Source organism: Cryptotermes secundus, unplaced genomic scaffold (assembly GCF_002891405.2).
Source record: "Cryptotermes secundus unplaced genomic scaffold, Csec_1.0 scaffold88, whole genome shotgun sequence".
Lineage (NCBI taxonomy): Eukaryota > Metazoa > Arthropoda > Insecta > Blattodea > Kalotermitidae > Cryptotermes > Cryptotermes secundus.
In genome coordinates this window covers 487402-500476 of record NW_019724585.1, presented here as the reverse complement: position 1 = coordinate 500476, position 13075 = coordinate 487402, and the positions used below count along the sequence as shown (strand labels likewise).

The 13075-nt window shown below is 36.5% G+C and overlaps 1 protein-coding gene across 9 annotated transcripts in view; it reads left to right on the top strand.

Moving 5' to 3' along the window:
* LOC111862251 (spectrin beta chain) overlaps positions 1-13075 on the top strand; it is a 160229-nt gene that overhangs the window by 100309 nt on the left and 46845 nt on the right. For all 9 annotated transcript variants that reach the window (XM_023847470.2, XM_023847477.2, XM_023847475.2 and 6 more), the window contains 13 exons: positions 813-1004; positions 2027-2215; positions 2978-3142; positions 3240-3479; positions 4176-4388; positions 5393-5525; positions 7162-7280; positions 8323-8481; positions 9040-9303; positions 10061-10261; positions 11453-11569; positions 12061-12261; positions 12500-12708. In XM_023847470.2, the coding sequence (XP_023703238.1) occupies positions 813-1004; positions 2027-2215; positions 2978-3142; positions 3240-3479; positions 4176-4388; positions 5393-5525; positions 7162-7280; positions 8323-8481; positions 9040-9303; positions 10061-10261; positions 11453-11569; positions 12061-12261; positions 12500-12708 (2402 nt within the window). The remainder of the gene's footprint in view (positions 1-812; positions 1005-2026; positions 2216-2977; positions 3143-3239; positions 3480-4175; positions 4389-5392; positions 5526-7161; positions 7281-8322; positions 8482-9039; positions 9304-10060; positions 10262-11452; positions 11570-12060; positions 12262-12499; positions 12709-13075) is intronic.

Below are 13075 nucleotides of genomic sequence, written 5' to 3'. Positions count from 1 at the left end.
TTGTGCAAAGATTATGACCACGTTCATAAATAGAGTAATTACATTTGGGTTACATGTTTGGAACTTGTCTCTTAATTGGTAAAAGATGCCATATTTACTTGAAGAAAAATAAGTTTTCCTCAACATAATTTAAATTAAAATATCAGTTAATCTTTTGGTAATGGTTAATACAATTATACTTGTTATGAGAAATATGTTAATTTTTTTTTTTTGTATAGAAGTCCGTAAGATGCAACATGCTTGATATGATTGAATGTTACAGTAATATCTCATGAATTTGAAGTGCTTGGGACAAAAAAATACAAACTTCAGATTATATAAATTTGAATTATGTGGTTTACATTGTGGACTTCCTTCTGAACATATGGTTAATGGTTGTGATGTCACACTCATGCTGCACTGGATATAAACACTGTATTGTCCAATGTCAAAAGATAAACTTAATGTAGAAGTGCCTTTTAGAAAGAAACAAGTACAAAACAAAGGAATTTCTCTTTTCCCTTTAAATATGTGCTTGGAAACTTGAGATGAGTTTCTCTCTTTGGTTTTTCTTTTTAATGTCTAGAAATGGCACAGAGCTTCTCTGAAACCACACTGATGTTTGTACCAATAGTGTTAAAGTAAAATGCACTTATAAATATATATATTGTTTTGTAAATCCCAATTCACAAGTTAGTTGTATGTTTCTTCTGCTGATTATCTAACTCATATCCTGTCCAATCTGGATAATGTGAGGTCTAGTGTATAAGTAGGAACTTTCTTTACAGTTATTCAAATTTTTTAATAAAGGATAATTGTGTTTTTGTTCTTAGGATCGTATGCTGCAGACCATGGTTCCGGCTAAAGATATAGAAGATGTGGAGATCATGAAACATCGTTATGATGGTTTCGAGAAAGAAATGAATGCCAATGCATCACGAGTAGCTGTGGTGAACCAGTTAGCACGACAGTTGCTACATGTGGAGCACCCCAACTCTGAACAAATACTAGCACGGCAAAATCAGGTGTGTTGTACATAACATGGTGTATAATATTAATAAAAGTTAACATGATCAAAGAAGCCTGCTCAAATGGTAATACTTGTGACTTTTGTTCAGGAGGTGCCTTAATTTAAACCTGGGTTTCTAGCAATCCTGACTGAGGTTTTTTATTGTTTTCATCCATCACTTGAGACGAATGCTGAGATAGAACCTCAGATTGGGTCATGAGTACTTTCTGCTGCAAATTTTCTAATTATTCACTAATTGTTCAACCATTTGACACTACAACTAACATTAAATAAACCACAAATAAATAAAATGTGCATATAAAAGAGTTAAGTGAGGCATAGGTGAAATGTGTTTTTGAATCTCTTTAGAAAGGTGAAGTAGTTTATGCTCTGAGGGATCCCCCCCCCCTCAATTTGATACATAAGAAAGGTATTTTAAAAGTGATCTTTGATTCAGTTGTGGATTTGATTTGGGTTTTATTGTGTAGTCCATTACATAGTTTTGACTCGTTTAACTATGGAGTAACTTGTTAAGTGGATTATTATGTTTATATGTTTTGGATCTGTGGGGTGTGGAAGCATTTCATCCATTGCATACATTTTTTGATGTTTTGTTAATTTAGTTGGAAGTTACTGATCATAGTGGTATTCTGGCATTCACCTTGAGGGGCTGAGGAAGTTTATTGAGTGTCCCTACATTTGTCATTCTTTATTTTATTATTGAATATGTAATCATGTTAATTTGTGTATAAATAGCTTCTTTGATTATATACAAACAAAAGTACAAGATGAATAGTTTGTTGATATAATTTTAAACCCCAGTCAGTGAATACTTTGATTTAATGTAAGAAAGTCAGTGCCCTAACGGTTCATTAGGTAGGGATTTCACTGTTCATAGTTCAGAAGTATTGTGTGTGTGTGTGTGTATTAATTGGTATTCATGAATTGAATTGACAGTCATGGTGATTATTACAGCGTTGTGGAAGAGAATTTTGGACTTATGGTACTGTAACTAATTACACTTCTTTTGCCATTCAGTTGAATCATGAATGGGCAGAACTTAGGGAGAAGGCAGAAGCTAAACGTGATGAATTGAACTCTGCCCATGGAGTTCAAACATTCCACATTGAGTGTCGTGAGACATTGTCATGGATAGAAGACAAAAAGAGAATCTTGCAGTCCACAGATAGCCTAGAGATGGATCTTACAGGCATCATGACACTGCAGGTTTGTTACTTGATTGTGTTTATCTGCAATATAAATAATTTCATTGAGCTTCATTTTAATGCTTTTACAGCTTGTAGCAGCAGCAGCTAAACTTGGTTGGCTGCTGTTTATGAGGAACATTCATGCATATTCAGTGAAGCTTGGTGAATCAACAGGTACAGTGTGACCAGCAGTGTTCATTCTGTTTTGTGTTAGAATCCAGAGGACTTACTTCTGTGCATTTTGAACATAAAGTGACTTGTGATAAATTGTTCTTACCATCAGCAGTTTTATGAAGGGATCAGAAAAGAAGCCTATACATTTGAATTGTACATGTTGGCACCAGAGCAATTTCATACATCCCCAGTCTGTAGCAATCAAAATATGAATAGAATGAAAAGGTTAGTAGAATCCACATTACAGAATGTGTTGTTTGCAATTTTACAAATCTCATTTCCTTCATTGTTTATGTATTGAAGAATCCATCATTATTTATTTATTTCTAACCTTTATAGATGTGATTTCACTAATTTAAACATGTATAGAAGGCATCTCTAAATAAGTTGAACTCCTTTTCATCAGTAATTGAATGAAGATGTTTCAGAATCATAATCTTTTAAATAATACATGAATTATCAGTATGAATTTTTGTTTATTTGTTCCATTGCCTTATTACACTGTTGTAAAGCACCTGCACATGCACGCACACAGACAGACAGACTCCAGCAGCAGGAAGAAAACAGTTGTCTGTAGTCCATAACTAAAGTTTGTACTGTGTTACAGCGGCGACTGTCTGGAATGGAGCGTGATCTGGCAGCCATTCAGGCAAAGCTGGATTCTCTAGAACAGGAGGCAGATTCTATTGGCACAGAACATCCTGATGAAGCAGCCCTTATCCGTGAGAGAATAACGCAGATCCAGCAGATCTGGGAGCAGCTCACACAAATGGCAAGTGCTCACATTCTGGAATTGAGAGACCTATAAAAGTTTCAGGGGTATTATTACTTTAGTCGTGTATTTAATATTGTGTTGTTATGGTTTGTAGCTGAAAGAGCGTGACTCAAAATTGGAAGAGGCAGGTGATCTTCATCGGTTCCTGCGAGACCTGGATCACTTCCAGATGTGGCTCACCAAGACTCAGACGGATGTAGCTTCGGAAGACACTCCTGCATCACTGGCTGAAGCAGAGAAGCTGTTGAACCAGCATCAGAGCATCCGGGAAGAGATAGACAACTATACAGATGACTATGCAAAGATGATGGAGTATGGAGAGCGCATCACTGCAGTGAGTAATTTTTATTTCTGCTTGAATAACCATAGTTTCTAGTAGTGATAAATGGAGGAAGAATAAGAATATAAAAAAGAGAATGCTTAGTTTATTATGTGTAACATACAGGGGAGTTTTTTCTTGGGGTATGGTGGGTTCTGCAAAATCAACAGATGGAAGGGTTTTTGTATTTTGTGACATAGGCATGCAGTAGTAAAGCTCCTGTGAACAGAGTAATGAACGTTCGGGTTCCGTAAAATGTTTGGAACTTCCTGAGAAGCTGAGCGACTGGCATCTTCTCAAGAAGGACTCAGCTACATGTAGTTATGCATCAAGTAGTAGGATTATTTTATTTATAGTCTTATAAGTGAAGTGTTTGTATTTCTTGCCCTTTTGGCTTATCTTTCCACTTATTCCAGCAGGGACAGTTTTGTCTAGTATTGTTAAGTAACAAATATGTTAGGATTGATCTGTTTGATGTCATTTTTGTAATATTATGATTATTAATCTAATCATTTGGTTTTTGTGCTGTGCAGTTTAATGAAGGTAATCTCATCTTGTACATGAGCCTTACTAGGGAATGTCAGTTTTGTTTTCATTTCATTGCATATTGATATATGTAAACAGTCATTGTTCCTGACCTAATATCACACTTTTAAAATCTCATAGCTACCATATTTTTAATGCGTGGGTTTGCCAACATGATTTTTATAGGAACCCTCGACGCAAGATGATCCTCAGTACATGTTCCTGCGGGAACGATTGAAGGCCCTGAAGGATGGCTGGGAAGAACTGCACCAGATGTGGGAAAACAGACAACAGTTGCTGTCACAGTCGCTGAATCTGCAGATGTTCAACCGTGATGCTAAACAAGCAGAAGTTCTGCTATCACAACAAGAGCATGTCCTTAGTAAGGATGAGACCCCGGTGAGTAGTCCATGATTTATTTTATCCGTCTTCTAGTGCATACATTCATCTATCCCCTCTTCTCACTCGCACTACATGTTTCGGCACAAAAGTGTCATCTTCAGGTGCTGATGCAATCCACGACAAACTAGTTCATTGCATGCCTTGTCTATACATACTAAAATAACTAAAATATATATTTATCATATATACTGATAAATGTTAAGTGTTAAAATATTAAAAATTGTACAGGATATTTCATTCCTACGTCGTGTTTCATTACGCGGGTCACTTCTATCATCTTCTGTTGGAGCACTCTTTCACTATCGTGTATTGTGCTCTGTGTTGCGTCTTGCTCCTGTGACTGCGTGTGTGAGTAGCTTTGAACTTATCTTCATTGAATTCATTCTTGTGTCAAAAGAGGGAGGTTTACTGTAGAAAAGAACTTCATATCCTTTTTTAGAGTGTTTTGTCCCTCTTACCAGGTCACTGCCACTTAATATGTATTACATGTTATTGTTTGTTGTATTGATCCTATAAGTCGTGTAACAAATAAGCATTTTTTTTGTAGGTTTCTTGTAAAATAGCTATATTGAAATAAAAAATTGAAGTGTTTCTTAAATCGCTGATCTTTAACAAACTTTGTGCAGAATTTGATAACAGGTTGCTTAAACCTCTTGGCTGATATGCAGCTTAGTGCACAAAGGCTGTGACATCAGATGTATTTTCTGTTTACTGCTGCAGTGTCACATGGTAATATGGCTTGTAAATATGAACTCAGTTAACCAGATCATATCACATGTCAAATTAGACACAATTTCCTGGCAGCTAAAGTGTGAAGTACGTAATTCAGTTTACAAGTATTAACATCTATTGGTGTATATGCTGAGAATGTCCTTTTTTTAATACCAGACAGTAGAAGTTATACTGTGTATGCCATCAGACAGACAAGATATAAGGAAATGCGAGACAGAAGGATTTTTAACAAAAATCATTTTTGTTTTTACTGTTTGTTTGATTTGCAGATCAACTTGGAACAGGCAGAAAACCTGATAAAACGACATGAAGCCTTCCTGACAACAATGGAGGCCAACGATGACAAGATCAACAATGTTGTGCAGTTTGCTGGTCGTCTGTGTGACGAGGGCCACTTTGCAGGTCAGTGGCATAACACTTAGGCTACATGATTGTAAGATAATTGAATCAGCTGTTTCACATTCTAATGTTCGTAGAGCAAGAATGTCTGTTTCCAAATAACAGTAGTCGGATTATAATTTTCAGGCAGTGAAATGCATTACATTAATTCAGAATGTCTTGGCAAGTCATTTTTCCTTGAATGAAATTTCTGGAAGTACAAAAATATATAAATAAGACTCAGGGAAAGGCTATGAGGGAGGGTAATACATGGAATTACATCAGAGTTCTTTCCTGTGGTGGGCTGTGATATTTGGTATTATCAGTGATTTAACTTGCGTTGTGTTTCCACAGTATTACAGGTATGAAATAAGAGTAAAGTTATTAACATGCACAGATTAATTTGTTAGATTTATATAAAATTGTGTTTTGCTTTGGTTGTCTTCATTCACAAATAACAAGCAATACAAGAAGACTGATTGGGTTACGTATTTAAAATTCTTTATTAGGATCTGTCGTAACACAACAACAAAACGGTCTAGGCCAGCAACACCTTAGCTACATGTTTCGACTTTTAAAGCCATCATCAGGCAAATACATGGCTACTATACTCACATACTATTGAACTGCATTTCAGTGTGATGGTAAAATAGAGCTGGATACTTGTCAGCTGTTACACTATAATAATACAAGGTATAAAAAGACAGTAAAATTATAAAATTGTTATAAAACANGGCCAAAACGAAGAATACACGGTGCCTAAACCCAGAAGATGACTTTCTTCATTGTCATCGCCGTGAAAACCTCAAAACTTACAAAATTCATGTGATGTTTCATACTATGAAGTCATGTTGTTAGTTTTTTTGTTAAGTCCTGTGGGGTTATTTGAACATGTTTGGAAGTGAATCCTCCAAGTCATTTTGGCCTGTGAGACTTTTGTTTTTATCTTTATTCTTCTAGATAGTTCGGTGGATGATTTGCTTAGGTCAGAAATAAAATAATGGTTATAAAGTAAGGCGAAGAACTGGAATGAAAATAAATATATTGAAAACACCAGTTAGTCAGTTGTTCCCTGATGACTGTTGTTGTATATACTCGGCCGCGCCATAGCTCAAATGGTTAGTCGCTGGCTTCCCACCACTGCGGCCTGGGTTCGATCCCGGGTCTGGTGAAGTGGGATTTGCAGTGGACAAAGTGGCGCTGGGGCAGGTTTCCTCCGAGTACTTCAATTTCCCCTGCCAGTCTTCATTCCACCAATTGCTCCACAATCACCCTCACCTATCATCTGGGGCTGGTACAATAGGCCAGAAGTGGCCGCAGTACAAGGGACTTAGTCCCACCCCACTAGCAATAAAAAAATATTGTATATTTACTGTCATAGTTATTGGATCAGTTGTGCTGGTAACTGATAATGAGATGTCATAATTTGGTAAGTGATTAATGTGTGCTTGGAATGGTATGCTATATTGGCACTCTGATTCATAAAATACAAAAATCAAAACCCCTTTCCTAAAATTACAAAATAATACAGGTTGAAGTAAGGGTAAACCTTTTATCATAACTTATTTACTCTCATAATTCACAATATATAAGGTGTTTCATTTTATGAGTATAGAAATCAAATCATTAGGACTGTGTTATATGTTGCTTTTGGTTGCAGCCGATAAAGTTCACAAGAAGGCAGAGAATATCAATGAGAGGCGCAACGCTAACCGTGACCGTGCACTTCTGCAAATGGAAAAACTGAAAGACCAATTGCAACTTCACCAGTTCCTACAGGTGAGGTGATTGGTCTGACATAAGTATACAGTGAACATGATAACAAATTTTGTTAGGCTACTTTTTGTGTTTTCCTTACAGACACATGTCATCTCTCTTTGTGAGATGAATTTTGGGCTTATCTCTAAGTAACTTTCAAATGCAGTGGCAATTGCAGACAGTTTTCATCCACAGCAGGAATGTTTGCCATTGTTTTGACTCTGTCTTGCTTTGATTGCATTTTCTTCAGTACCAGTAAATTTACAGTTTGTAAATAGAATTCCTGTTTTACATAATTATATAAATATTAGAATTACCTGCACAAGCAAGCACTAAAATAATGGTATTTTAGGTGGATGGTTTGCATAATTTACCACTGGTGTATTATGTGTACCTAGTAGTTCGGTGTGTTGAACACACGTGGGCATTTTTATGTATCATAGAAATGTACAGTAGACTTCCAGCTATCCTCTTTGAAAAGGAAATGAATTTCCTCAGATAATCAGTAAAAGTAATATGTAACCAGACTGTGACCTGAAATTTATAGACACATTTATGATTGTATATTACTCTAACGCTATTGGTAGAAATGTAATGTGGTTTGTGTGAAGCTGCTGTTCCATTTCTATGCATAAAAAATGAAACTAACATAGACCCTTCTCAAGTTTCCAGGTACATATTCAAACACAGTATCTCCTTTCTTTTTGTATTTGTTATTGTTAAAAAGCAGTATCACGTGATGATTAATTTTTGATATTGGACACACCAGACAGTTTCCTAAACAGAGCTCCCCAGGTGATCGATCCGTAGTTAACTGGGAGTTGCCTGTGTGTGTAATTCTTTTCTAAGTTCCTTGAACGTTGCCTTTCTCATATTATCCATAAGTTTATTGGATGCATTTATTGTCTAATAAAATTTCTAGGGTCATTAGCTTCATATTGGCAACGTTCTAATATACTCTAAGCTTGGGTTTTCATATTAGCCCAGACAGTGGTACATGAGTATGGAGGTCATCATTTAGCCTCAGTTTATTTGCTGAGAAGTGTATTTGTATGAATTGCAGGATTGTGAGGAACTGAGTGAATGGGTGCAGGAGAAGAATATTACAGCCCAAGATGAAACATATCGGAGTGCGAAGACTGTACACAGCAAGTGGACCCGGCACCAGGCTTTCGAAGCAGAGATTGCATCCAATAAGGATAGGCTTTTCCATATCCAGCAGGTACATAACTTGTTTCTCAGCTTCTTTTCACACAGTCTTAATAAATTATAAGAATAATTTATTGTATGTGGTATGAATAATTCAGACATGCTGTATAAGAGCTAATTAACTCTTATCTTTAGATACCAAAGTTTCGGTGCCATGAACACAAACGTCTGCCATTAGTCTTGACTATGGAGCTTGTTATGTTCAGTGCCCTTTGTTGAACATACTTCCATAGGATCCACTTTAATGTTTTGTTTTTCATTCTTGGCCTTCTGAATGATTAGTTCCCAAAAGATTTGTTCGTCAGTCAGAATCAATCACATTTTCTTGTTCCTTCATTCATTAAAAAAACACTGTTAATACGACAGCTGCATAATTCCAAAAATACATAAATAAAATCCATATAAATCAAGTAGTGACTTTAATACCAGTTATTTCTTAATGTACATTTATTCTCATTAAGAAATTTTCAGTGAGGACAGGAAACATGTTACCGTAGTACATCACTGTATTTGGATTCACATTTGCAGCAATGTTCCTTCCTTTCTCTACCTTATATTTTGTGTGTTACAGGCTGCAGAAGAGCTGGTAAAAGAGAAACCAGAACTCGCAGAACTGATTGAGCCTAGAATTTCTGAACTTGGTCAGCAATTTGATGACCTGGAGCGGACCACCAAGGAAAAGGGAGAGAGACTTTTTGATGCAAATCGTGAAGTCTTGCTTCACCAGACCTGTGATGATATAGACACATGGATGAATGATCTTGAGAAGCAGATTGAGTCGGAAGACACCGGTACTGATCTGGCCTCTGTTAATATCCTCATGCAGAAACAGCAGGTAATGTGAGGTTCTCTAAATTGATACTGTGACTATCTGTTGTTAAATGACTTACTGTTCAAGATTCAAATAAGTATGTGTGAATTGAAATTATAATTGTGTTGGCCCATCTTCAATATCCATACTATTCTCTTCTGGTCTCTCTGATCTGGTAATTTCTGCTGGTCTTCACCAGCACAGTCATTCTTTGGTTTTGGACCCCATCAGGATGCATGACTATATTTTTCTGTCATTGGATATAAATAAATTGAAATTATTGAAGAATTATTAGTAAATTAAAATACAATTTCAGTTTGCAGTTGAAATAATATTTCAGAACAGTCCATAAACATAAAATAAACGTATCGGCAATTGAAGGAAAAGTGCCACACATTCTTAGCCATGGCTTTGATTGGCAGTCAGTGGTCAGTTTTGTAATTAATCCAGTTTAACACCCCCCCTCCCCCACGCATGATAGAACCTCCTGATATCCATTGACTGTGAAGCTGGATGGGCCCTAGACCTGTTTAGATGTCAAAATTCAATTTTTTTTTGTCTCTGTTTGGATTTTAACCATAAGTCATCTAGTCACTGTACAGGCTGAGCCTAGTACAGAATATAGAAGAATAAAGGGTTGAAGCCATAGAGACCAGTGTTTGAGATTGTGACTTGCTTAGCCAACAGTTGGTGTTAATTTTTTAAACTAGGATACAATATTGCAAGTATGTGTGTAATGAGAGGATAAGCGGCTGATAAACGGGTGGATGTTTTGGTTTAGATGATCGAGACACAGATGGCTGTGAAGGCAAAACAGGTGTCCGAGCTGGAGACGCAGGCTGAATACTTACAACGAACTGCTCCAGAGAAAATGGATGAAATCCAAATGAAGAAGACTCAGGTGGAGATAAGATTTGAGCAACTGAAAGCACCTCTCCTGGACAGACAGAGGCAACTTGAGAAGAAGAAAGAAGCATTCCAGGTTGGTTCATGTCACTTTATTATGCTGGTATTTAAATGTTGTTTTCAGAGTGTGGTCTTTTGGGTTGTGACCTCATCTGCTCTGGGGCTTGGAAACAATTATTACAGAAGAACATGCTGCCTTCATCTTCAGGATTCAAATGAATACAACATGATGTCACAGCTGGGAAGACCACAGTCTGATCAGTTACTAAACCTGAAAACTGTGATTCTTTGTTTCCAAAAAGTCAACAGGGATCCTTTTCTCTGAGTACTGTTCCTCTTTGGGCTGTAATACATTTTATTCTTCTAATGTTATCTTAGTTTAGTATTCTTATAGGAGATTTGAACATGATTTGTGTTGAAGGTTACTGTCTTGTCTTCTTTGAGGTGACATTTTGTAGCCTCATAGATTGTGGTTATGTTGGAAGAACTGGCTGCTTCCCATCTTCAGGTTAAAGAATAGGTCTATAATGAAAGAAAAGCGGTATGAATAAAGTAAGAGAGAACCTGAAGATAGTCATGGCCATGGCAGTCTGAAATCTTGTGTTATAAACATTTATTGTTGTCATCATTGTCAGTCAGTCAGGCAATCACCATCACAGCTAGTGATATCTTACTATGTTTTAAACAGTATCACAGTTTGTTGAGAGAACAGTAGCTCATTTTCTTCTGTTTCTTTGTTATTATTTAGATTATGGCATTACTTAATGCCATTTACAATGCTACTTTTATGTTTCAAGATATTTAACAGTCTTCAGAATTTATTGCAACAACAGCTGACTTCATAGACATTTCTTTGACTTCAGTGTTATAACCAGTGATACAAACTAATACCCAGTTATACTAAAACTAACATTAAAAATGAAGATTGTAATATATAAATATCAAAATCTAAATGGTATCTGTTGGTAAGGCTGTATTTCCAGTGTGTTATATTGAGTTCTGTCACACTTATCTTTCCATATATGGTGAAATCTCTACCTGAAATTTCTCTAGGGATGGATTTGAACAGATAACGTAAGGAAAAGCTTAAATGGAGAAGGTGTAACACTGATTGACATTGAATCACTGAAATTGAACCTGAAGTTGTGGTAGATGTAATGCCATAAAACTTTTTTTTGCATTGTAGCTATTGAATAGCCAGGAACACAAGTGTGCTGTGTGGAATGTTCTGAGAACTACTAATGTAATAATCTTTTCTTTAATCCAGTTCCGACGTGACATAGAAGATGAGAAACTGTGGATAGCTGAGAAAATGCCACAGGCCACTTCAACTGAGTATGGTAACAGTTTATTCAATGTGCATATGCTGAAGAAGAAAAACCAGGTAATTATGTACAGAAATCTGGTACTTAGAAAAGTAATATTGCTTTCTTTGTGCTTAAAAGCAAATTTGCTTGTTTTGATGTGTGTTCCCATATTTGAAAATACTGGGTGTCAGATTTATCTGCAGGCTGAATGCCATAGAAGCAAAGGATAATGTCTTCATGCTTTTCTCACGCAGTTTAAGCTACCTTGTTTTACAGAAATATGTTAGAATAATTGAGTAGTGTTGCCTGTTTAATCACTTTTCAATCTCTCCTTGTTTGTTGAGTCATAGAAGTGAATCTGTTAGACTTACAGATGTTTTATTGCACCATGTTTGTTTCATTGAGTATTCATCAGTCTGGAAAATTTGTAGTGTGTAATGAGGTCATTTTTGTAGATCTAGAAATGCTGTGATTTGCTCACTTTGTGATACAGTGAACCATTTTTGGGAAGAGTAATAAAAGTATTGGAGCTATAAGGTTGCATCCTTATAATCTAATTTTCTTGCAGTCATTACGCACAGAGATTGATAACCATGAACCCAGGATCCATTTAGTTTGCAACAATGGACAGAAGCTAATAGATGAAGGACATGAAGATGCTCTAGAATTTACACAGCTAATCGACGACTTGTTGGCCAGATGGCAACAGCTGAAGGATGCTGTGGAGAATCGACGAAACAAACTGTTGCAGTCAGAGAAGGCACAGCAGGTGAGGTCACGCAGCACATATTACTGTGTGCAGTCAATATTAACATTTCTTTGTATTACTGTTAGGTTATATCAGTGGCCAGAGTATTGAGTGGTGATGTGTGGTCTTAATTGAGAATAGCAGAATGTCTTAGTATTGAATTTATTTAGACTGCCTGTTGGTTAGCTTGATAGAAGGCATTAGTTATGTTGCCGACTCTGTACATCTGTCACCTGTAATGGAATGAATGTTGTTCCAGTATTTCTTTGATGCAAGTGAAGCAGAATCGTGGATGAGTGAGCAAGAATTGTACATGATGGTGGAGGATCGTGGCAAGGATGAAATCTCAGCACAGAATTTGATGAAGAAGCATGAGACACTGGAGTTGGCTGTAGAAGATTATGCAGATACCATCAGGCAGTTGGGTGAAACTGCAAGGCAGTTGACCAGTGAACAGCATCCAGACAGGTAGTTTCATATGTATTCAAACCGTGTTCCTCCCGTTGACAGTATTGGAATAAAGTAGGTTAACTCTTTGACTGGCACGAAGGGTATTTAAATCCCACCCCTGTCCTGGCAGGCCCTTTAAACCTTATGTCGCTAAAGTGCATGTAGTTACTTTTTCCTAAACAACTTCAATAAAAATTGGTTTTTAAAAACGAAATTTTTGGGAACTAATTAAAATACAATATTTTATGCAATAAATGCTTTTCCACACCTCTTTATTTGTTTTTCTTCGTGTGATAAACATTGAAACATGAAAGTTTGCAGAGAGCCACACCACAGCCTGCACACATGATACTTGTTTCTTTTCTAACCTTGTGCTTAGCACTCA